Source organism: Dermochelys coriacea, chromosome 2 (genome assembly GCF_009764565.3).
Source record: "Dermochelys coriacea isolate rDerCor1 chromosome 2, rDerCor1.pri.v4, whole genome shotgun sequence".
NCBI lineage: Eukaryota > Metazoa > Chordata > Testudines > Dermochelyidae > Dermochelys > Dermochelys coriacea.
This window is the reverse complement of record NC_050069.1, coordinates 222448340-222475433: the sequence shown is the minus strand read 5'-3', so window position 1 is coordinate 222475433 and position 27094 is coordinate 222448340. Positions and strand designations below refer to the sequence as shown.

General features: G+C 37.8%; 1 protein-coding gene across 6 annotated transcripts in view; it reads right to left on the bottom strand.

Moving 5' to 3' along the window:
• Nucleotides 1–2667: 2667 nt before the first annotated feature.
• Nucleotides 2668–27094, bottom strand: part of SLC25A13 (solute carrier family 25 member 13) — a 139572-nt gene continuing 115145 nt past the window's right edge. For all 6 annotated transcript variants that reach the window (XM_038391675.2, XM_038391674.2, XM_043509260.1 and 3 more), the window contains 5 exons: nt 20567–20707; nt 10107–10245; nt 5549–5707; nt 5357–5447; nt 2668–3914 (listed from right to left, as the gene is read on the bottom strand). In XM_038391675.2, coding sequence (XP_038247603.1) covers nt 3725–3914; nt 5357–5447; nt 5549–5707; nt 10107–10245; nt 20567–20707 — 720 coding nt within the window. In that variant the 3' untranslated portion in view covers nt 2668–3724. The remainder of the gene's footprint in view (nt 3915–5356; nt 5448–5548; nt 5708–10106; nt 10246–20566; nt 20708–27094) is intronic.

The following is a 27094-nucleotide window of genomic DNA, read 5'->3' as shown; positions in this document are numbered from 1 at the left end:
GGGAGGAAGGGAACCCTGGCATGCAAGAGCCCTGTGGGGGAAAGGGGACCCTGAGACTTATAAAATGCAAGTATCTTGAGGTTTACATATTCTAAACCATTAAATACTTCATGGATAATCACTAGATTGAAATATCGTTTTCTAGTCTAAGCAATGCTAATAAATATTTCAGCAAAAACATTGAAGCCTGAAATTCACAATAACTGTTTCAATGAGAGGTGGCAGATTTCTCCCCCTAACAGTCAGTTGCTGGAATTAGTCAGCACTGAAGAGCTAAGCAGGTAGGAACACACCAGAAGTGATGTTATACATGGGGTACATGAAGACAAAAAGGCCATCTATCCCTAAGAAAGCTGTAGAATGGTTTAATGGTTTTCATATTTTTAGGTTTAGGAAAACTTGCTAAAGTTATTTTTGAAGCTTGTGGTATGTTGGCTCACAAAAATATTGCTGCAAATTGTAAATATTAAGCTATCAAACTCAAAAGCTCCAGTCACCTGGCCAAAAATATATATGCACTAGCTATGGTATAAGGAGATACCCAGGATATGGATTTAACACTTCAGAAACACCCCAACATATATGGAGGATTACCAATTCTTGAACAAAATCTGACAACAGATTACTAAACAGAACTGCAAAATGCAAATATACTGAGGTTACATCCCACCTTACCCCTCCCGGACTGCATAATTTATCCATAAACCAGAAGAGTGCAAACATCTGAAAGCTTTTTTTTTTTTTTTTTTTAAAGAGAAACCAAAGAGCAAAATCTTACAAGATCTGAGCCAGTAAGTTCTTCAGCGTAAGGGCCATATCATGCATCTCCATACAGCACCCAGGGCAAGAATGTGTTATACAGCCTCGCACATGTCGATCCTGACTAGATTCTTTGGATACTACCATAACATTAATGTGGTTTTTCTTTAATCCCCTCATCATCTGTAAGAGCGGTTAGGGGCAGAGGGATATTTTGTATGTGGCTTTACTAAGAATTTTTGGTTGAAATTGTGATAGCTCAATATCTACACTACCAACGACGAAATAAGGGAGGGGATTGACACTATCACAAATCAGTCTAGTTTGCTATTGCCTGATGTTATCACAGCAATTTGTGGGGGTCCAGAGCCTTCCATGGTACATTTAGTATCGTGTACTGTATCTGAGTTGGAAGCATGTAGTTAAGAACTATTGCCCCATGGACTGAGAAAGCAGCCAGCAGTGGAATACGGTACCAGAAGCTCTGAGGCAGAGGGCAGTAGTGACCAGAGGACTTGGGTTGGATTTTGTTTTCTAAACCCCAGGCAACGTTTTTTCCTTTTAAGTTAAAAAATCAAAACCTGTATGGGTGTTGATTATAATCATTTAAAAAATGACTGAACCTTCCTTTATTTGAGCATGTGTACTTGTCAGCACAGGGACAAGGGGAGTTCCAGTTTGGCTCCAGCAGCACACAGGTCAAATCCTTCCCAGTGAGGCTTCCAATGCGTGTCGTGTCGTAAGTAAGCAGTTGCTAAATGAAGTTAAGCACTTCGTGGGGGGGTCTTCCTCCATGGGAAATGCTGCATGCTATGTATACAAAAGAAGTCCTTCCTTAGCTGCTTGAGTCTCCACATTTGCTCTCATCAGCATCTAAGACAGACAGGAAAGTGCACATTCTAGTGACAGCAAAGGTTTAGGAAAAGATATAAAAATAGCACTAAAACCAAATGGCTTGAAGTTCTGAAGTGTTGATCATTGGCAGCTGCCATTACTAGTATATTCTTTGGCTTTTTTTTTTTTAAATATATAAAACAGTAGTTTAGGAGTTGATGGGGGAATGGAGTTTATTTTTAACAGAGGAGCAGTTACTTTTGGGGACCAGAACTCAGTGTGCTGCTCCCATCACCTGCCTCTCTCACACAGAGCTCATAAGCTCAGCAGAGTTCAGTAATGACACCTGGAAAAAGCAGTATGCATGGCTGTCAGGGTTCCCAAAACAGAATTAAAATTATATTTGTGTTTATTAATTTTTAAATTTATGGATACTCCAGACTCCTCCTGCTGCTCTGCTTCCCTGATTACTTTGAAATGTAAACACTGCCAATTAAAGCAGTTTTCTGTAACAAGCCATATATAATGCAACTAATATATCCATTTCCATTTGGCATTTGGACAAGTTACAGTGTAACCAATATGATGTCATATACCTAATAATGTAATATTTTTACAAAGTACAGAACTTTAATATTCCCATAAACTCATACTTCACATTTAATAGAAATGAAAATATTTAGCAAGGATTACTGCCCTGTAAGGACCTAAATCTTGTGACACCTTTTAGGAGCAACATCAGGGGCCCACTTCAACCTGCACTGGCTATATAGGCAAATCATTTAAAAGTTACTTACTTAAACAAAACAGAGAGAGCTTCAAAGTAATGAAAGTTTGCTCCAATTCAGACTTTTAACTAAAGAAAAGTTTCTTCTTGAGCCACAGCCGCATCAAAGGGGCTCTCCTCTTCACACTCCCAAGTTGTTATGCCTCAGGTGGTCAAAAATAACTACATTCCTAACCCAACCTGTAAATGCCTGTACATAATGAATGAAGTTAGCCTTAAAACAGAGTATAAAATTGAAAGACACACATTAAATCTGCTGTGCAACTTGCATAACAGACATTTGTCTTGCTGTTTGAAAGGTTTATTTCTATCTTCATAAATACACAATCCTCTAAACATTGTGCAAGGCACTCCCTCCCCTCCCCCCAGATAAAATCTTGTGTTCTAGAATATTATAATCTCTTTATTCAACTGAATAAAGTAAATAATCTAGAAACAAATAATTTCCAATTGTAAGCCAGTAGTTAAGGCAGGTACCATTGATACAGTGCATGGATTTTTCTATTGCATTTATTTAAACAAGCAGCATTTACTAAGTGCATCATACAAACAAGAATCCAGATATCAGCATGTCCAAGATAGGCACCTAGTCTTGTAATTTCACTGTATATGTAATAAAATGCCAAAAGTATTTCCATAAAGTGCAAAGACTATGGACAATAACACTTCCTTCCTAGCATTTTGATACCATTAACAGAATACCTTGACTCAACATTTATAAATGTGGTTTCCATTACAAAAACATGTTCCACATAAAAGCTTCATAATACAATCCAGAAACTGAACTTGTGTGTGTACATATTTAAAAAGTTGAAGCCATAGTGGTAGACTCAGGTACTGTGTGTGTGAATATATATATATATTTTGAAGTTTACAAACGCACTAAGCTTATAACAAATTTACATGTACAGTCAAAATCATTCTGCTTGAGCACCATGATCTCTATTGACTATTTCAGTGACAATGCATGATATCCAATATGCAGCCACTTTGGCATAATAATCCTCATTTGAATGTTACCTATCAGATGATCGCATTCATAACTCCCATCCCTAATCCTGCCCCACAAACAGAATCTAATATTAGTGCCTTCCAAACACAAAGCACATGTCAGATGTGGACAATACATTCATGGTCCTGAACCCAAAGAATAACTGGTAAGAATTTCACAGTGATCTGGTTAAGGAAGCACAAAGACCAATGATTACGTTTAAGAAAACTGCCTTAAAACTGAAATGACACTTAACTGATATATGATGAAAAGCTAAAGGAATGAAATATTAGACTGATCAGAAAAGTGGCTCTTTCACCACTAATAAAACTCCACAGCAGTAACATGACATCTTAAGGTCCAATGGCTGCAGCAGCATGTGAGGTAGGTGGTGCTGGCCTAAATCGAGGTAGGTATAGTCCAAATTTATTTTCAATCCCTGCAAATGTGGCAACTGCTAATTTATAACCGCCAACATGGTCAGGGTTAGGAGCAGGTAGTGTGATCCTGGATTTAGGAACTGGCTCTGATCCAGCTGGTTTTCTGAAAAATAAAAGTTAAACTTCCATAAAAACACTGACACCAAAATCACTCCATAAATTGTAAATCAACTATCTTAAGGTCAAACATCCCACAGCCGCTTGGCAAAAACATCCCTGCTACAAAGTAATGAGAATCACATTGTAATATTTTAGAAAGATCCCAACAGCTTTCACGCTAATCATCACAGAGAGTTGACAAACCTAGATGAAATTGTACAGCACGTTACTCGATGAGACTGCAGTAAACTGTGGTCATATTCCATCCCCAGCTCCTGCACTCTGCATCACTCATTAAGGAACCACTAGAGTTTGAACAGCTAATGTTTCTGTATAGGTATCTACATCGCAAATGAAGGCATGATTGTGATAAGAGTAGGCATACCTGTGTTAGCTTTCATCTAGCTGGTGTGGGTAACAAAAGTAGTGAAAACACAATGGCTGAGGCTTTAGCGTGGGCTGGTCACCTCAGCATAAACCTACAAGGACCCTGGGTACATTCTTACCTGTGCTAGGTGGATTATGCCTTCCCACGCTACAGTCACACCTTCATCTGTAGTATAGACATACCTTAACACAGCACTAACAGTACATACACAGCAGTGCTTGGGGAAAAGGGATATTTTGTGCATGGTTTTACTAACCATGATTTTTTTTTGTTAACAGTCCCAGTACTTCCACTGGAAAACCAAAGAATGGCAAATTCAGCTACACACTTCTAAGGGAACTGATGCCAGCAAAACCCACTCTTGCTTCCTCCTTGTGATCTCCCTGATGCCATCGTAACCCATTCAGGTGCGTTTAAAAGCCTTATCGTGCTAACATTGCCTAAATGCAGTTGCATTTGTTGCAGTAGACGCAACAGAGTCAATACATTGTGATGGAAATATCAGATCCCTGTTCTGCAACAAGCAAACGTGGTACATGCGTAAAGGGAGGCACAACTGAGGCTCCACCAACAACTGAGCAATCACTGCATTCCTCAACTGCTACAGCCCTTTTAACAATAATACTCCCTGCCCAGTCACATGCAGAACCCCTTCCCAACAGCAATGACTAAGTAATGGTGCACTGTTGCCTAGTAGTTAGCGCAGGATGGAGTCAGGAATCCCAAGTTCTATTCTCTGTTCTGCCATTTATCCTCTCAGAGTCTCATTTTACACCGACGTCCAAAATATCCTCTCAGGGTCTGTTATGGTACTAAAATGAGGCCCAGCTTGCTGTGAAGTGGGTACAGAAATGCTTGCTCAAATTCCACTGAAGCTTAATTAATTTGGTGCAGTGAAGTCTTTTATCTCATGATCTCAAAGTTCTCTCTGTAACTGCAAAGCATTAATAACTAAGGTCCCAATCCTGCAACTGACTCTGCAGGGGCACAGGGATTTGCTTCCGCAGAGCCAGTTGCAGCATCAGGGCCCAAATGATACATTCACACAGTATACTTACACTCCCCCAAAGTCAATGTAAAGCCATCTCTGCAACAGCTCGTAAGTCACCAAAGTTACACCAAACTGAGGAGAGGATCGAAACACACGAGCTTGAAAGAAAAACAAAACAAGCGTGAGCGACAAAAATCAATTAAAAAACACAACTGGTTCCCTGTCATTAAACAAGTGGCATCTAAGTTGTTTTACATACCACCAGCTCCTTTCCACAAAGCTTTTGGGCCTTCCTCTCGCAGTATCTTTCCAAAACAGTCTATGACGCCACTGTAAGTGGTTTGCCCTGCCCGGGCTGCCACTTGTAATCGAGTCTTGATAACATCAGCAGGGGTCACTAGAGAGGCCGCAGGCATACCTAAAAATGAAACAGGGGGAAAAAAGAGACCAGTATCAGTAAGTTGTGACACATACTAGATGCTTCCTCCACGGGAAGGTTACTGTGCCTTTCATTCTTACCTCAGAAAACTCAGGCCACAAATATTTGCCTTTAATGAGAAAGCAGAACAATGAATAGGGCTAGCCACTGTGAAAAGTGCTTCACGCATATAAGGCTCTGATTAGATGAACAGCCCCACCATATTTTTATTTGAAGTCAGGAGGCACATACAGAAATTTTCAGTACAAACCATAAACCTGAATAGTTAACAAGTTAACAGGTTTTGGAGAGGACGTCAATCTTTCCCTTTCACGCCCCTTTGTGGTTTCTGACATTCCCATCACACAATGTGCTGGAAAAAGCATGTTCACACACCTTAAACAACCTCATGCAGAATGTTACTGGGAGCTAGATAATGTTGTGCACAATCAGCAAGATGCACAAGCTAAGGTTTAAAGGGTTCATTTTTCTCATTAGGAAACTCACATTTCTCAGCTGTAGAGCAATGTCTGACATCCTCAGTTGAATATTTGGAGGAAAATTTAAATTTACTCTGGCAGATAATCAACTGAAAGCAACAAATACTGAATAACAGCAGGCGATATTTCTAAAGTCATTCTAGCAAATCAGGGCTGCCCATGTTGAGATTAAAAAAAAAAAAAAAGCAGCGAGACTGTGCTCAAAAGACACTGTCTCTTATGGTTTTATTACTTTTCCATTCTGCATATGTTCCAAACCAAGTTGGTCAGACGCAGATGCATAAATCTCCTTTGCTTTTTTTTTTTTTAAGGCTTAATAATTCTGTAACAATTTTTGTCCAAACCAGTATGGTCTGGCTCAAAGCACCATCTCACCCTTCTAACAGACTGCTTTGAAAGCTGTGTGTAAGTGTGCGCATATCACTAAAATAGGAACCGCTCCTCCCCTCCCTAAACCCAGAAAAGAAGCAAGCACGTGAGCATGCACGAGCACACACACACACTTTCACATTTGCAAATTTGGCAGGCAAAGGCTTAAACATGGTTAAAGCTTCACCTGAACTAAATTCCAGAAATGCTGATTTACTCCCCCACTTACCATTACTGACCACAGGATATATTTACATCTTCAACGTAAAGATGTCCTTTAAGATCAACCAAAGTTTTCAAGGAAAACCAAAAGACATACTTAGAAACAATACTGCTTACTCTATGTTAATTACCATCTCTCTCATCACCTATTATTTATTACTAGGGACATTTGTGTTTAAAAACAAACTTACAATTGAAATTAGACAAATTACACAGCAGGAGATGACATAAAATGAAGAGGGATAAGGGGGAAAGGGATGAGGAGGTTCATCGGAGAAATATGCAGAAAGAACAAATTAACTTGTGATCCTTTGACATTATAATAATCTCCACATCAAATGTTGTAACAAAGACTAGGATATTAGGTGAAGAAGGAACAACAGGAGAAGATCAAACTAAGGAAAAAAGGTTTTGATTTTATATATGTCCCTAACAACAAACAAGGGGAAAACAAATGTAGATAACATGGGTCACATCTCAAGAAACAGGCATGCAAAAGATACATGTGCACATTTGAATGCCCCTACTTTGCTGTGCAAGATGGGTATTTTCCACAACTAAGATGAGTTCAAGCACATTTTGAGGCTCACACTTCTGAAAACATAATGCAATACTACTGATGCAGAATTGGCTCTAACTACAGTGGATCAGATTCTCAGCTAAAGTAAACCAACCTACCCTCTGCAGAAGTCAAGAGTTAGACTGATTTACACCAGCTGAGGATATGACCCAACATTTTAGGGATGTTTTTCCATGACATGCCCATGACTTTTTAGTGAGAGCACCAATCTTCCAGTTCACCAATCCCTTGTTTTGATCTTTAGAGTTACTAGCTTGCCTCTAATAAAAGAAATATCTTGCTTCTGTAAAAATAGGGCACCCATGTCCCTGCACTGTTCCACATGATGAGCATCATGACTCTAATACTGTGCAGGAATCTGCTTATGTAAAATTAACCTGGAATGGAATTTTACTGAAAATACTGGATAAAATTCCCATTATAGCTGATTTCCTAGAACATATCAGCAACTATGCGGATTGCTTCTGTGGCTGAACTTCAAAGCGACAGTTATCTCAGTCTGCAATCACCTGACAATGGCTAGAAAGAGAAAAATACTAACATCTAAGAAATGGGTTGGCTTAAGAATACCAGTTTATATTTCAGGTCTGTAGATAAGCTCCAAAGTTCAAAAATTGTTTTGTTCCAAAATGGGTTAGAATTAACAGGAGTTTAAAACAATCTTCTTTCAACAATTTCTGTTTTTTGTTTTAAGCACCAGCCATTCGATTAGAGATGTTTTGACTGGTGCCAGCTCAATTCCGATGTGCTGCACAAAGAGCTAGTAGAAAGAAGTGACGGCATATGATTCATCAAGACTATCTGGTTTTTAGAATTAAGCCTGGGCCATAATCCAACTGAAGATATCCAGAAGTTCCAGGCTACCCAAAGTCTGGACACACACAAATGCTAGCTATATAAGCAGGCTACTCTTCCCAGAGACACTCCTGTGCCCTTGACAACAAAAAGCTTCCCAGCTGTCTACAAGAAAAGGAGAATTTAAAAAAACACAAGTAACCACATTCTGAGCAATTCAACTACCTGTACTGGATTTATTTCTCTCCATCTTCCTCCTGATCCACTAGCCCTTTACTTACAACCGCTGGAGTGTGTGCTGCTTACAGAGGAGATGTCTAGGTCAGGGGTTCAGGACTCCTCAGGGGGTAGCGAGGTTATTACATAGGGGGGTTGCGAGGTGTCAGTCTCCACCCCAAACCCCACTTTGCCTCCAGCATTTATAATGATGTTAAATATAGAAAGTGTTTTTAATATATAAGGGGGGGTTACGCTCAGAGGCTTGCTCTGTGAAAGGGGTCACCAGTAAACAAGTGTCAGAACCACTGGTCTAGGTCTAGCAGTCTATGAGCCATTAACATGGGGGGGAGTGGAAGGAGGGAATTCCTTCTCCTTATATTTGTATTCACTTTTCCCTCAGCAGAGCCTCTGCATCCTTTGCCTGTGAATTGGAGTCTGCTGAGCTTAGAATATAGAATGTGGAAGGAGGAGAAATTTTAGGCCGATGGGCCCCTCTCAGCTAGGCAGAAGCTAAATTAAGACTGCAGTGACCTTTTAAAATCCTCACAGCCCTAGAAGCTCAGCAGCAGCCACAGAGGCAAATTTGGGCTAGAAAATGCATCCTTACATTATATATTCTAGCCCTGTAGCGCATACACCCTTAGAGATGAAACACATCAGTACAAACACATGCTGAATATAGAACACCTGTCAGCAATGCAGCAGATTCCCAAGATGAGTGCCAACATTCAGTCTTAGTCCCCAAAAGCAGAATTAAACGAGCCCTGAGGATTGACAATTTGGGATGCACAAGAAAAAAAAACCCAACTGCCACCTTTTCTAACCAGATTTCCCATGTGGCAGGTGAGAAAAATGTGGATTTGTGATCCATACAATCTCCCTTCCCCCCAACCCTTTAACAACGCAGCAGGGTAGAAACAAGCATCTATTATCTGTCTTTTCATATTATGCAAAACAGAAGCAGGCTTTTTCCAGGACCATTACATTTCTATTATCTATCTTCATAACTGGTGTTCAGTTTTTGGATAGACTTTTATTTATTATTTGGCTTATGCTGCCTTAAGTATATGATGATTCAAAGAAACTGCAGCAAAATCACCAGAAATGTATTAATTTTTTTTAATAAAAAAGATTAAATAGAAAAATGAAATATAAAAACACAAAGCCAAGATGCTGTGTGGGATACTGTGGTCAATGACTTACTTTTACCATGCTGTCACAGTCTGCTAGTGGCCTGCTTAGATGTTTGCATCATTAGTATGCATTTGGATTCCATACCAAAATGATATTCAAGTTTCTTTTGATCACAAAGAAGTAGAGAATGAAATGAATATTTTCATGAACCACTTTTACAGTAACAACTTGCCCAATCAACCAACCAAAACAGACAACAGCATAACAACTTGACTAGGCAAGATGTCATAGTACATTAATATTTCAGAACTAAAATCTTGCTCTCTTTTTACTACTACAAATGGTAATATAAATGCTATCAGTAGGTCAAAAACACAAGGAGTTCCTCAATCTTAACACCAGCTCATTTGGACCAGTTATATGTACTGCAATTTAATACCTAAATGTTAACACCTTGGTGTAGAACAATTATTTTTTATCGTCACATCAGGTATCTCACTAATAAAAATATTTCTAAAGCATCTATCAGTGATATCTAGATGCAATAGGATGCCATACACAAAGGAATTCAGGTACTTACCAGCTATTGATCCAGCCATGAGCAAACTTCCAGGGCTAACTTGTCCATCTTCATTTGCAAATGCAGTTTTCAAGTGAGCATAACATGGAAAGTAAATGGCAGAGAAGGGGATATCGCGTAGAAAACATGCCTTCGCGCCCTGTGTGAAACAAAAATTGAGTGGTCAGAGAAAGATTATAATGAGACCAAGAATGGATATGAGAAAGCTGAGCAACATTCCAGCTTTTCCTCTCTACTACAAAAAAAAACATGCAGAAAAAGCAATATTTTTCAAAATTGTGTGAAATAATGACATGTATTTCACTCCACACAGAAGTTTGTGTATTATTTGTCAATAAATGCTTTTTCTTTCCACTTGTTCTCCCTATCCTTAATATTGCAGTTATTTGCCATTAATAGAAAAAAATGCCATCTTGATTGGGTAAACTCTGATAACTTCTTTAGATAACAAAAAGTAGTTGAATTTTTTGCAATCCAGCTTTGCATGAGATTCAGGATGAGTTTGATACACGTCCTAAGTCACAGGCTGGGTCTTCACCAAAGAACTTCCCCTTTACAATAATTACCCCATAGAAATAAATGTAGCCCAACTATTTACAGACAATAGATTATGTAACTGCTGAACAAAAATAAAACACATTGTGACAGAGAGATTAATGAGACATGCTCTCATTTACAAAAGAGTGATAATGTGCCCATAATCACAATTCTTACACAAATATGCTTTTATATTTGCAGGAAAACACAAGGACTACATTCATTGTAGATTTTTTAAAAAATAAAACAAAGATTTTCAACACTGGCTGATAAAATAATTTGCCATACTATCCATGTGCCTAATTGATGTGAAAACCCAATGGAGTTAAAGATCTGAAATATTGTTTGCTATGTTCTCTGAAATAATCACTTTGTTTAAAAGAAGAGAAGAAAGCAAGTAAAGTTTTGGGGCAGTAGCAGACAACCAGAGTTCTTTAGAAGCGTGAAAGTAAAAGGTTTCAGAGTAGCAGCCGTGTTAGTCTGTATTCACAAAAAGAAAAGGAGTACTTGTCGCACCTTAGAGACTAAAATTTATTTGAGCATAAGCTTTCATGAGCTACAGCTCACTTCATAGGAATGCATCCGATGAAGTGAGCTGTAGCTCACGAAAGCTTATGCTCAAATAAATTTGTTAGTCTCTAAGATGCCAGAAGTCCTCCTTTTCTTTTTATGAAAGTAAAGGAGTCAGACAAGATGGGAAGAGGTGTATAGCTTCTGCAGATGGTCAATGAAAATTGGGCACATGCCAATGCCCACGTTGCAACTGCAGTAAGAAATTGCATATGAACTTCAGTACAGAGATCCAGCAAAGAGTTTGAAAACACCAAGGTTATGATTAGAAGGAATGTGTTGAGACAAACAGCTAACATATTTAGAAAGAGAGGAAGGACAGGAAGAGAAAAGTAGAAGTAAAAGATATTTCACATCTTTGGCTAGGACCCCTGTGTCTCCCGCCCTGGGCTGTCTTCCAGATTCAGGGTAGACCTTTTTTTTGCTCACAATCCTTCCAACAGGTGCCAAGCTGCTCCTCTAACCTGTTGGGGTTATTTAGAGTCTTATACCAAAGCCATTATTAAGGTATCATGTCTCACACCAGTTTTACAAGTGGTAACTTCAATAGAGTTACTTCAGATTTACATTAGGAAGATTGACAGGCAAATCAGGACGAAATATCTCTCAGAAGTCAACCTATGCCTAACGCAGTAAGTAGTCTCTGATCTGCACTTATCTCACGAAATCTAATGATATGCCCAAACATATTAGATGAGTTTTTCTGTGCTGGAATATTGTATAATATTGATTACTTGTTACAAGTATATGCTGTTTAGCAGACAAACATACAGAAGCACCAAGGTGTCAGAGTAACTGAAAGGAGATAAAATCTGGATTAGGGAAAGTATAGTCTGATGTACAGGAATTGTATTGGCAAAATCAGTTCCTGGAAAAGAAAGGAGGTTTCCCGGCAATACGGTGTGGGTGCAGTGGTCAGAGAACATTGCAACAATGACTAATGCAAGTTGCAGCACCACTGTTAGTGAGATGCTGAGTAGTGCCAGCAGACATCCTACACAGAGAGCACTGGATAGGGCTGGATTCTCAAGAGTTCCTGGTAACCCATATATTTTGTTTAGGATGTACAAAGATATTTACTGTATATCACTATCTACACAAGAATTCCTGTTATATGCTGAAGCAGAAGCCTGTTTTATGGTGATCTTTAATCTTCCCGTAGAATTTCCACTCTTTTTTAAACAAAGTTACATGTTAACAGACAACATTCTGCAACAACTAAGTGTGTGCTCTGGTTACATTTACCTCACAGGCAACATTCAGAAACTATTGCTCTCTAGCTAGTGATATTTTGTAGTATGAACATTGTTTCCCTAAAACTTTATTTTTAAACATTCTTTTCCCAAGGCAAATCTCCATATTGCCTTTGCCTCAAGAGTTTATTGCTCTTATTTTCTTTGCAGTGCTATCATTAAACAGCCTGCATATTTTCCTCTGCGTTTCCTTCATACTCTGACACATCTCCACATAATTAAAATAACCTGTGGAAATTAATACACTACAACTACAAGCAACTCTTCATTCACTCTGAACTGCTAATATTTCCCCCCTAGTAACAGCACTCTTAAACAGAAATAGCAAATTTTTAATACCCCTAATATTATGCATTCAGGTACACAGAGAGAAAGTCTGTCAACTAAGTTGGCTTAAGTGTAAACAAAGTTGGATCAAAACTTGGATCCACTTTAATAATAACCCACTTTGGCTCAGTTCCAATATCACAACAGTCTAAAGTTTCCTCTCATCATTCTGTTTAAAGTCTGGGAAAGCATGTTTAAAAGCAGGCCTCATTTAACTTCAAGTTAATCATCCGCAACCAGCCTAGGCCAATTAGGAAGGCTTAGGGAGATTGGCCACAGTATCTTGAAACGCTAAAGAAACATTTATTTTACTTCTCACACCTTTTTGATGTGGACAACGTGTTGAAAGCCAAACAGAGTTTTAATCAGTCCTCAGCAAGTTGTTAGGATCATCCGCCTGAGTTTATTCTGGCAACCAGGGCGCAGACCCTGCCAGGCATGAAATTGTTGGGAGATCCTACACACCACGACATGCGCCTCCCTAATGCAACTGCCAGTTGGCTCCCATCTTCAATCTCTTTAATGACCATAAAGCTTTTAATCTTGGATAGTATCTCGCTGAACAAACCAATAGAGAAAAAGCATCCCTGGTTTTCCGAGGATTCTGATAAACAAATCCAAGTCAGAGCTGGGGCAGTTCTTTAGCATGCTAATTCCTGCTTATTCCAGCCCTACCTGCAAATAAGGCTCTAAATAAACTATTTCTACTACAAGGGGAGGGTAATTATACTCACAAAGGCACCTCTGTGTCGGGTTGGGCACAAGGAGCCAGCAGGTCTGGGAGACGCAGGCTTAACCTAGTCTCCTGCAGTGAATGCACATTGTCTAGTGCAGGGGGGAAAATGCCAGACTGGGGGGACCTAGAAGTATTCAAGACAACAGTGGTGCACCTTGTCTGAGAGGGTTATTTAATGCTTCTGGCACCTGTACTTACAGCCACCCCCTCTTTTTCTACCTTGCAGGTTTAGAATTTATTTGGCATGTATAATTGTTATTTTGATCCTACAGCTACAAACAATAGGCAGCATGTCACTTCTTGATCCCTTAGCATTCTTCTTCGTTTTTACTAGCAACTTAACCCTTCAGATTCAAAACGGTAACAGCCCCCAAGTAGCACTCCTTTGGTTAAGAGTCAACCAGCTACCATCCATGTTACAGAATTAGACATAGCAATTTGGGGGGGGCGGGAGGGCTGTAATTTCCTTCATTTTAAAATCACATTGGATTAAACCAATATATATATTTAAACCAATAAACACAACTGTATGCATTTAGAGGGGGGGAAGTACCAATCTCAAATGCTTTGCTAAGTCCCAGAAAAAAATTATCAGCATTACTTGGTGGGTTGGATTTTTTCCTTTTTCTTTCTTGTTATTTTTAATACATCTATTCAAACTGCACGTATTCATACATGAGAACTAGTATGGGTAACAATGAGTACTCTTATGTAAACTCCCTTTAACTTTTACTAAATATTCCTGCTTAATATGTTTATTACACTGTTGTGAACACACCATTTGTGTATTTGTGATACCTCTGCTGTTTTCAAAAATCTATTAAGTGGAAGCTTGGCATACAACATGTTAGCTGAGATCAGGCTTCCTGTCTCAACTCCCCAAGAACTGAACCATAACGTGGCAAGAATTAAGCAGTGCAGAGTTTTGGAAGTTTTTTGTACTAAATTCTAGCACTTAAAGTGTAAACCTTTGCTGGCAATCTCTTGTTTTCTGATAACAATTTGACTTGAATATATTCTAATATTAGCTATTTAAAATGGGACCTAACATTTATTTTTCCATCAATTAATATTTTAATGCAATGTTATTTGTTATATCTTTAGGTAACAAGATACACTATTATTTTGGATAGTATTTTGTTGGGTAAGAATACATCCTGATACATTGCATTACATTGCAATTAAAAGATTATTTTATTAAATGTTTTGTGTTAAATAAGTTTGAGTACTATACAGTAATTTTTTTAAATATGCCAACAGAAATGAGCAGAACACTCTATAGACTTCAGTTTGACCTTATTCATAGCACAGAGAAATATTACAGTGAAAGACAGACTGTAAACCTTGCTGAATCTTGTAAGATGACTCCAGAACTCTGTACTATGAGATGTATAAGTCTATTATACTACCATTAAAATAAACCAGAAATTAAAGAAAGACTGTTAAAGACACTAACCCAACAAAACCAACTTTTCCCTTTCTTCTGGAAATACAAATAGCATATTATGGGTTAGAATAAGTAAATATTCTCTCTGCTTTGGGCACACTTCGGTCTGCAAACTACTTTCTCACAATAACTGCCATCCACAGAACACCCACCTCTGGTAGCTGCAGAAGAATTTGAAAGTCAACTAAGGAAACAAACTGGCTCAATATAAGGGGCACAATATTTACTTCCCCAAAGGAGCAGGTGGTATGAACAGTATGATATTCTAGAATAATTACTCTAAAACGTGACACAAGTAGTTCAAAATTCAGATAAATAGAAAAATATTTGCCTACTAGCTTTAAATAAGCAAGGAGTGTCAACCCAACCTTTTTCAAATGATGGAATTTTCTGACCAGTAACAGATTGTATACCACAGGCTTCTTAGTGGTGGTGGGGGGGGAAAAAACCCCACACCTGACTTCTTTTACACTTTTTATCACAAGAATATATTTGTAAAAAAAAAAAGTAGATAAAGAGTGTCAATTATCTGATCAGGCCACTAAACAGCAAATCAGAATGTAGCATTTTTTCCTCAAAAATTGCTTTTGGTTTATAATTATACAGTAGGACAACAAAGGCTTCATATTCCTCTTTCATCTCATCCATATTTAGTTTGCCCAGGAGATTCTCATTAACGATGCAGATAAACTCTAGAATGGCAGAATAGCTGGAAATGTAGGATGAAAACTTTGCAATACAAGACATTGCTCAACTGGATGCAATGTGGGGTCTACATAACATTTCCTTTTTTTTAATTTGAAGACATTAGAAATAATACTTAGTCATCTTAGCATAAGGCTGCTCTATTTATTAATGCAGAAAAGGAATGCTCACATCATCCACAACCAATAGTGCATATTTTTTACTTATGATATTGGAAAAAACTGTTTCAGGGCTGGAAATGAACACAAAAATACATGGAATTTGGCCAGAGACTGGGGGCTCTTTTCAGGTTGTGCATGAATCTTTATGGTGAAGACAAGATCAGTATGTATGATTCTCTGGTTCCTAGCTAAAGTTTCAGATCATGAAAACATATTCTTCCATGATACATGGTAATTTAACTTGCCTAGTTTAGTACTTGGGCTCCTTAGCAAATCTTCTCTACATTTAAGAACCATGATGGAGATATTAAATTTCTAAGGTATAAGAAGAAATTGATTGTGTGGCGCGCTAATGTTGTTGCTCTCTAGTTCCCAGTTCAATGCTCAGTTGAATATTATGCATTTGTTGAAAATTCACTGTATGCTTAAGTGATAAAGTCAGACAAAAAAACTACTGACCCAAATCATGATGTCCTTGATCAGTCACTATTTAGGCAAAATTCTAATAAGGAGACTTCTTCCTGCATAACAGATATGTAAAGTATAGGGTCTATTGTAAATAGGCCAGCTTTGATACATACACATTTATTTCTGATTAAAGAAAGAAGAATCAATGCAAATCTTTCAGATTCTTCCTTGCTGTCCAGAAATCAATACAGTACCAAAACAGCACGAGAGGAACTGAAAAGCTGGCATACAGCCAACTGGTTGACCATTCGTTAGGAAGAAATTTGCAAACTCCCAATATAAAAGCTAGCCTTGTACAGACAAGTAATACTTTAGGTCTATTATTGTACTAACAGATGGACTAACTGACTGATAAGTACTATGCCTGTTCTCATCCATCATAGTTGAAAAGATTACTTAAGGTATCCATTCCCCTTTTTGAAAAAAATATCATTTTGCAAGCATTAGACAGTTTCAGTATAGTTGTATGAGCCTCTGCTAGCTTCTTGTTTTCATTGGGCCATCCCCTCTGCCATATAATGCAATGGGAGTGGGAGGGAACCCCCCCAAAAAGAACAATTGGCAGGAAACTCTGCAAGTGGAAACTCAGAGAATCCTCTCTCTCCCTCTCTACAGGAAAAATCCACAAAAGGACAATGGTACTTTTACTGCTACAATATCTCATACTAACCCACTTTAACCTTGTCTAAACTATCATTTTTCTTCAAATTTCCCAGATGCACTACCACTGGCCCTAGGGACAGGAGAGTTCAGAAAGCAGGAGTAAATTAACACTGAAGGAGTTATTCTCTGATGCCCCATAAGGCAAAGCAATGGGAAACTATTTAGATGAGAATCGGCATCGCCTCCTCACTCAAGAGCACTCAGGAAGGGCTCTTGTAGGGTCAAATGGAAAGAGGAGCAATGTCATGATGTTGACACTCCCCCTTTCAAACCTGACTCAGATCCATGCCTACAGTAGCATTTAGCCCTGAGCAACATTACTAGCAGCTTGACAGTCTGATGTACTGAAATTAGGGTTGCTAGATGTAAGATGGCAATATTTATCAACCCTAGGTGAGCCAGGTTCAGTTCTTCATCAACTTTATTGAGGATGGATGGAGATTTATCTGTCTGTTACGCGGTGGGGAACGGGGGGGACAGAAACCTAAAGAGATACCACCATATACAAAAGTCAGAGCTCGATAGGGCAGATAGCAAAAGGTTAGTTCTACATTCCATCATGGCTAGAACCAGAGTGGATGCTCCTTGAAAGGCTTAACTAAAGCCTCTAAAAGAGATGTCTGGCACCTAAAACCCCCTGAGGGGCAAAGTCTGCTCACTCTGTCAGAAAGATGGCTTCTAATGTTTATATCTAGATGATAAATTCATTGGTGCTAAACAGCATCCGTCCACCAGAATTATTACTAAACAGACTGAATATTTATATGAACTCCAGACAAACCTCTGTCAGACTGTTAAAGTACTCTACAATTCAAAAACACAAGGTCAAGCCATCATCCAAGAAAAATGTTTCTCATGTTTCTACAATGCTGAGGGCGGGGTGGGGTCTGATTTATACCTACTAAAGGAAGGAAATTCATAGTTTAGGATAGAGTTTTAATCATAGAACTATCTTTTCAAGGACACTGAGCATAAAACAAACAAGTTCAAAATATGAAAGATCTGTCTTACCCCCATTAAAGTAATTATTATCAAGATAAACAGATATTTTATCAAGGTACTAACATTTTATTATTTAGCACTGTGGGGTACATATTCACTCAGATATTTTAAAAAAATATTTAGAGCACTTAATATTATCTAGATGTTCAACTGCCGTATTTACTTAATTTAATAAAATAGTTTGTTAATTGAACTAGATAGCTTTAAAAAAAAGCATGGTGTCTTTTAGTTCACGTCACTGGTTAAAATTCAGTCCAGATTGGTAGATACTTTGGGGCAGTAGTTTCTGATGGTTGACTGGTGGTTTATGTGAAGTGAGTTACTGATCTCACTCCAGTTTCATCTGTGCTGTCTAAGAAAACTCAGAAGATGACTACTTTCACCCGAAAGCCTCTCCAGGTCGGGGTGAGGAAGACTGGTGCAGGAGTTTGGTATATACATATACCACTTTACTGCATTGTGTATACTGTATATGTTCCGTGGCGAAGTGTTATTTTGATGGCCAGGACTGTCAAGGTTTCATGGGCACTGAATTCCACATACGTATAAGGACAAAATCAGAGACAAAAAATAGGCTTCTCTGGCTTTCACAGTGTGAATAAAAGCTGGTCTCTCAAGTGAATATTTAGCACAGCAATGGCATAATCTGTGATTCAACTTGGTACATGTTCAGAAGCAAAACTACATTTGGAAATTATCATTATAAACTGTTAACAAAAAGTGCTGTGCCTAGCAAACAAATATTTCCAAAGCTTCTACACTAAGATATGAAAATTAAGTGACAATGACCTGTGATGATAATGCTGTTTAAAATAAAAAGAATACAACCAGTTGCATGCAACTAGCACCAGCTGCTCAGAAAAGTTATTTATACAGTCTACTCTAATCAAGTAATTTGGCATTCTTTCTAATCATAATTCTAATTCATTTCAACTAGAACACGTAGAGTTCACTACCTGTCCTCTAAGCCTATATTGTCTTAGGGACATGGAATGCTTAACACAGCCACGTTTTCAGTTGTAATGTTGGCCGCAAGCAACACCATAATGTCATTTATTGGCGTGTATACAATAGGATCAGCTAAAGTAAGATGGCCAAAAAATTAGCAAGTCCATTTAGAAGGAAAAACCATTCCCCATTAAGTCCTATTCAGATGTCTGTACTGCTCTCCAGGCCAAAACACACACAGATCATCCACGTATGCTCACATATGCCAATTTCTCCATTGTGATGTTAACAGAACAATTTAAGAACTGTCTGACTACAAATGGAAATGACACGTAAATTTGGTGGCACTTTTTTTTCAGTACTCAGATTTTGTTCATGCTGTCCTTTGTTTCAGTTTAAAACTACATCACTACAAAAAATACAGACAAATATTGCTTTATACCACCAAACACTGGATTAGGATGTACAATAGGAAGGTAGTCCTGCTTCTGTACACAGTACACTGCGGAATGGAAAAAAAGTTTGAGAACTACTAGAATATAGCCATTACTTTCTGTCCTGCGGTTAAACTTAAGATATGACTTTTAAAGTTATAGACAACGAGATGTCCTATGCTTCCATGCTTATCTACTACAAGCTCCAACCTGGCTGCCCTTATTTGCATAAACTGAGAAGAACTATATTACCCACTTGAGTGTGGATTGCTCACATGGGTAATGGCTACAGTGCAGGGCTCTCTGTGCCCACTCATAAAAATAAACAATCCCATCCCTATCCTTTCTACTAACTGGTCCATTAATCTGGCAGTGAAAACTTGCCAGAAAACTATGGGGTTTGCCCTTATGCTAGACTCTTTGGTTCTGATGTCTGCATTTCTAAACTAGTTTTATATGACACGTAAATGCTTACCACTAAAATGAATGATAACTTCTGGATAAATTGGTATGGGAAACATAGCAGCAGATCAAAACCACAACTCCAGAAAAAGTGTGTGTCTACATTTTAACACCTCAAAAGTGGATTTAAAATCAAGTCATTTACACTCTGGAAAACAGATAATTTGTATTATAGCTTGGGTAGGACATTAGGTTAGATCCTTAGATGCATGAAGTAAACCAGTGCACTCTAGTCAAAGGAGCTAAGCTATTTAATTTAAGCTAGCAGACGATCTGGCCAGATAGTTTTGAATAACTCTACATTCACAATGTTTCAATAATTCTAAACGCACAACATTAGATAAAGACTAGCTATGGTTGGAATGCATATATTCTTCCACAGCCTTTCTGTTTAGGTATATGCAGGGAACACTAGAGGGCCACAACATTCCATGCTTTTTATTGCCATATCTCTACCCCTACCCCTCCCCTGTGTGTGTGTGCGCGCATGTGGGGGGAGAGAAATCTAGGACTATGCCTACAAGCAAACATTATCGCTACAGTATTTCATATAATCTTTTTGTTAAGTAAAGAATAAGGATATAGCCATCTCATGCAGCAGTAAAGAATCAAAGATGAGTCCTGTACTGATCATATTTGTACATCAACCTTCCTAAGCATGATGGAATGAATCTACTTAAATTAATGTCTCTTGTTTACAGAGGCTCTTAAGTATTGGATTTCAATTCACATTTAATAAAAAGTTACCTTGTAGAGGCCAAAAAAGCCTAGGTCCCGTAATACAGTGAGGGCACTAACTCGTGGACCAGTGGTAATTTCGCCAGCCACCTGCAATCGGATCTTGACAATTTCTAGTGGATTTGTGAAGATCACTTGTGAACCTCCAGCCTGAAAGTAAAAGGGGAAGGGGAAAGATGAACATGCGAACACATTAAACTATGAGTGGCGAAGATCTTGCAACATTCAAGAGAAAGAAGTTTCATTCCTGGTACAGTCAGCTAAGCCATTACAAATTATGGATTTTTAGTAGTAATTAGTTAATGCATTACAATCCACAAGGTCAAACATCTACCCCCACTCAATGTGGAGGATGAGGGAATGAAGAAGGAGAGAGATACGTTAGTAACATTGCAGTACATCAGACTAGCTCATTTGTACTACAGTACAGACACTAGCTCAGTTGCTGTTAGAAGAAAACATTCAGCAACATCAATTTTCACAATACCAACAAGCCAAGAATGTTGTAAAGCAAGTAATAAAATGAAAGGAAGAATTAATAACTAAGTAAAGAAACTGAGATCTGCCTGCCAGTACTTAAACATGCTACTGAAGAGCAGGGTCTGGCAGGATCTCTCTCACAATTTTGGCACTCGTTCAGAGAACATATGAATTTAGAGCAGTGAATTTCCTATGCTTTTTAGAAGTTACGGAACTCCAAAATTTGATCATCATCAAATGTCATTTTAGTCCATCTTCAGAAATCTGCACATCATTATCTGTACACAGGATAATTATTGTGTTGTAAAATATTAGTTATTTTGCAGCACTGCAAGAAGTTTATTAATAAAAAAATCTCTCTTTGTAAACTGGGTTTATATTTTTTTTTTAAATCTTACAAATGGATTTAAACTACTTGTAATGATCTTTAAAATGGACAAATATTTTAGAGTCTTAACTAGCTCTGTTAAAGTTAATCTTACTCAGGATAACTACTGCAGCATGCAGCCTTTTCACTTTGACTATATTGACAGATCTTGTTAAAGATTCATTCCTGCATCAAAATTACAAAAAAGTATTACATTAAATTACGTAGAAGCAATATTATTCATTCAAACCCCAATCCAAAGTTCTGAGGACAGTTTTTCCAACACATATCAATATCAATTTGCTTACAACGAAAGTAATGTATCCTGCTTCCGTACCAGGTATGCTACCACATTTGCATGAAAAGCAAAAACTAATGCAAAAAAATCATATTTTAAAATGAAATAGCAAAATCAAAGTAGCCATAAATGAGAGAGTAGCATATCTGAAGCACTATGGGCACCTGTTCGGGGGGACGGAGGAGAGGCTGCAGTTTTTTTAAATTAATAATGGCACACATTAACCATCTTCTAACAAAAAGTGTGCTGTAATGCTATTTAACTAATACACCAGAGAAACAGCAAATGGCATACGCAACTATTCTTGCCTCCCGCTTAGACTGCACTTATACTGTGTGGTTACAAATTAAAGTTTTTACATAACCTCCAAAATATTGCTAATGTTTCCTATTTTGACCATAAAAAGCATGCTCTTGTGCAGCTCAATTGGTTTTGACTTTCAAATTGGCATAATTTAGCTGCTTCTACCAAACCAGAATACTGGTACGCATAAAACTGCTATTCTTGTTGACAAGAGAAATCAGAAATTTTTCAGCATGCACTCTGACCTCAATTCTGTATTTTAATGAGAAATACTTTTCAAACAAAATATTAGTGATAAAACAGCCAGTCTGCTGCTATCACAGTTTCCTCCCCATCCACACACCTCCCAAAAAATCAGGAAACAAAATTCTTGGAAAGCCTTTATGGTGACTCATAAATAAAAAGCTATTTTACATAAGCTTCACTCCACGAGGCACAATACATACTAAGTATTCCTACATGCAATTAGCCATTTTTCATTTTGAGGAAGAGAAAAATCCTACATGTAATGTGTTATATTCATTTGTGAATATACATCGTCACAGATCTCTTCTGAAAAACATAAAATATTTTAAGTCTTATCCCTTTTCTCTTCACCATTTGGTTTCCAGAGTTAACTATAAGTCAGTGCTCCTGCTTTACATAAATCTTCAGTCCTTGGCACAATCTTATGTAATTTTTCTATACTTTAGTTTTAAAGATATTTGTTCTTCTAGAACAAAGATTTTTTAAAAAAGGTAAAAGATTTGTCGTAGCACAGTATCCTATAACTAAAATTCAGACTGTTCAACCCTTTTTTGAAGAACAATCAGATAAACTTCGTTCCACATATATGAACAGATTTACATTAGTGCAAAATAAACTATTTTTTCTGCACATTTTTCTCCAGACCTAATTTCGTTGCAGTTCACTGTGTCCTGACTGACTGTACACATATTTCTTTTATTTTCACTAACAGGAAACCAAATATCAAAATCCAAAAGACGACGACGAAAGTGGAAGTTCAATTTATAAAACTGAAAAGGGATGAGGAAAACTCACTAAAAATGTATTGAGCAATTTACAAATCCATAAAAAATGCTGAAAATGTAAATCTGAATGCCAGAGCAAGGATACAGATTCAGTTCTGAGGAACAATGAAAGATATGTATAAAGCAGATGTGTCTTTCTGTGTATGTGTGTGTATATATCTATATCTATATATATATATAGATATAGATATATACACACACACACAGGACAAAGCTGTGTGTTGTAGTTCAAGTCTCAGAGTTCCATGGCCACTTGTGACATATACAGAATTAAGTGTTAGTGTCTCTGGTCACTTACCCTTCCTTTGAATCCATTTCCAATCTGAAAAATAGGGATTCTACCACTTAGCTTCCTCACATTGGGAGGTTTAATTTGCTTACATTTGTAAAGAACTCAGGGTATGTCTACACCGCAATGAAACACCTGCAGCTGGTCCATTTTAGCCACTGTAGACCTTTGGGCCTGGGCTGGAGCCCGAGCTCAGGGACTTCAAGAGAGGGGAAGGCCCCACAGCCCAGGCTCGAGCCTGAGTCCAAATGTCCACACTGCAATTTTACAGTCCCCCAGCCTGAGGCTCATGAGTCCGAGTCAGCTGACACAGGCCAGTCGCAGATGTTTAAATTGCCATGTAGACACACCCTCTGGAGTCTGCAGACAGAAGGTGATATTACAAGAGCAAAGTATTACTGAGGACCCAAAAGCCAAATGGTGATTACTTGTTTATCCTGCCCATATAGAAGGTTTTAAGAAAAAGGAAGAATATTCTATAGAAAGAGCTTCAAGTGGCAAGTCCAAGAAAATACTATTAGAGAGGTTAACTAGAACCCCTAAAATATCTTACAACTTTTGTCATTTGTTGAGCTTACCTTGCATACTGATTTGACCAAAGACATAGCAGCTGTACCTTGCTGCAAAAGCTCAACCTTTAGCAGTTCACAGTTATGAGCGAGACTGTACTTGACTAAAAGGTTCAAGATATGTTTGCGTATATTTTTTCCACCACACCCCTTCTTCACCAGCTAAAATTTTAAGGCTGTACGAACACCAGCTCGCACTGATGCACCTCCAGTGGTAGTACTACCATACACTGTGTGTGGTGTTCAACTAGCCTTGAATGTTGGTATCTACTCTATCCTAATACCAATGGTGGGAAATTTTAGGGGGAAAGGGCTAATGTGTAGAAGGCCAGAATAATTCCTAATTAAACCATTTTCTACTTGTTTAGTATTAATGGGCTTTTCTACCGTATGAAAGCCTCACAAACATTAAACATTTCCTTACAACATACCTGTGGAAGAAAACTCAGTCTTCACTCTTAGGTTATTTGCAACAAGTCAAACAATTTATTCATGCAATTGTAGGGAAGCCAGCAATTGGACAAAGTGTCTCTCTTTAGGCAAATCTTCAAAGTACGAACAATGTAAAGCAATATTTATACCCTTTCGTTACATATAGCTGTGTCCTGTTTATACATTTTACTTTCCATTATCTTAGTCAACATTGCATTCCATTCTGATTTTAAAGCAAGGTCCCTTGTAGTTTTACCATCCGCCTTGCACAAACCCCCTTTCTACAAATCTCGCGTTATTAGAGTTAACGTTGGCCTGTTTCTTGCTCTGTCTCTTAACCAAACTAAAATAACTGCACACAAATCCTCTTTTCCCTTTCACACTTCCACACACCTATCAGGTAAGTATCATTATCCTCATTTTACTAATAGGGAATTTGAAACAGAGATTAAGTTAGACGCTCAAAGTCACAAACAAACCAAGTCAGCGGCAGAGCCAGGAACAGAACCCAGTCCAGTAGCTGTAATCACAAGTATCCTGCCTCTCTTTATCCACACCAGGTGAAACAAGACTAGCCACTTTCATCTGTTTTCCCCAATACACCTTAGTTGCTGGTATTGTCTACTTACGGAACTCACTGAGACAAAAACCTCATGCAAAACATCTTCCTGTCATTTTTCTTTTTAAAAATGGTCAGGGGCTTTAAATCCATTTTTGTAATCTTTGCAGTAGAAAATTATTTTAATATAGCTGGAGCCTGCACAAAAAAGGCAGACTTTGTAAACAATGTGCTTAGTCTGAAATTGTCAAAGAATTAAAAGCTATTACATCCAAAATACTTAAGCTTAATTGTCTCCCCTCTATGAGCACTATACAACATGATCCCTTCTGGGTAAATTTTATTAACAGTTTATTATACGTTTTACCTTTTAACTATACCCTGATAACATCCATTTTTTCTTCATTTAGAGTTAAAAATTTACACTCAGGATTTCTGAATTTCTTTCCACTTCATCTAAACAACTATTTAAAGGTACAAATGCTTTAGTTAAAAAAGTTAAACACATTCCTTTTCACAGATCCTAACATTCTTAGGTTAAAAATTCCTTCATAACTAATGAAGACAAGCCTTCCATAGGCTGAGTTATAATTGTGTCAATGCAAACCATGGATAGGCTCAACCTCGCTGCATCCAATTGCTGGGTTGAAATTCTCCTCCTTTCAAAATCATATTTTAAATCTCATTCATTAACCCATAAGAATGCTACTATAACATAAATCAGCCCAAAAATCAATCCTGCCATTTATGTCCTACTTCAGATAAACAGAAGAAAATCTGCAGCCACAGTAGTAATGTCATCCTTAGAGGAGTGTGACCAATGTGTGGGAATTCACCTAAAAGTGCTGTATAGCAAATCCTTTGCAGGTTCTGCAAACTACACTGTACTGCAACGATCCAACAACTGATGTAAAGCCATAACTTATTTTTATTGTTTTTAAAGCATCACTTAAACTTACAACTTGAGTGGTTTTTAATGATAATATATTAATGTTTATACTCTCTATCTGATGGAAGGCATGAGACTAAAAGTTGAATATGTCCATCATCCAAGAATTATACATAACACACAACTATACAAACCACGATGACTATAAAATGATGAACGTGCCTTCATATATGGACACAATATAAAAAAAAGTGCACTTTTAAAAAAATGTAAGAATGTTTTCTTCTTTACAGTTCCCCATAAGTGACACTAATCTGATCTTGGAGCTTATGACATTATCAGACCATCTCTAAATGGCAGTATAGCCTTGTACAGTAGTCTAGATGCATCTTTCATAGCCCTTCTCCTAATTTCACTCTGTTTCTCTAGATGGAAAAGGAAAAGTGGAAAAAGTCTATGTTTTTTTCTTTTGTTTACAAGAAAATGGGGTTCCACCCCATGGAAAAAATATTAATTTAATACACACCATTTTAACTACACATCAGTGTAAGAAGTAACTTGTTTATTTTATACTTGACTATTTAGGTCAAAAGTCACTTAGCTGTGCTGTAAGTATTTTATAATCATAAGTAGGATTTCATCACCCCCACATTAAAAAGAATGGAAACTTCATGTCTTAGTGTAACTGGAGTTTTTTACACCTATGGACTAAATGAGACCCATCTTCACAAGTGGAAATTGCTAGGAACTCACTGAAAAGATCAAGTGTAAATTCAAGCTTAACCTTCAGGAAGCAAGTTCTGTGGATTTGTATGTGGTGTGAATTTAAATGACCCCTTGCCCAAATGAAGCTGCAGATTTCTCCTTCCACAGATTTTTTCAGTAATTGTGAAATGTAATTTTAACTGCTCTGACCTCCATCATCTCCAACTCATGATCTCTTTTACATTCTACTCTCAGCAAAGGGTATTAGGAGATTGCTTACACTTTACAGCTGGCTGGATATCTATTGTCACTTTGTCCTCCTTCAAGTGCCTCCTCAAAACTCACCTCTTCTGTAATGCATGCAGGAAAGTACAACCTAAGCTGGAGAGTTGTGATCACTACTATGGACCAGTTAAAAATTGTGCATATCATATTATAGTTATTTGTTACCCCCTTTCTCATCCTCCACCCTGGACTGCTCATGTGTTCCATTCTCCTGTCTTGGTTTTAAACAAAGCTCTTTGGTGCAGGGATTGTCATTTATTATGTTGCCCCATACAATGGTTGTGGCCTTCAGGCACTACCACAATACTGAGGTTAAATCACTCTGGATCA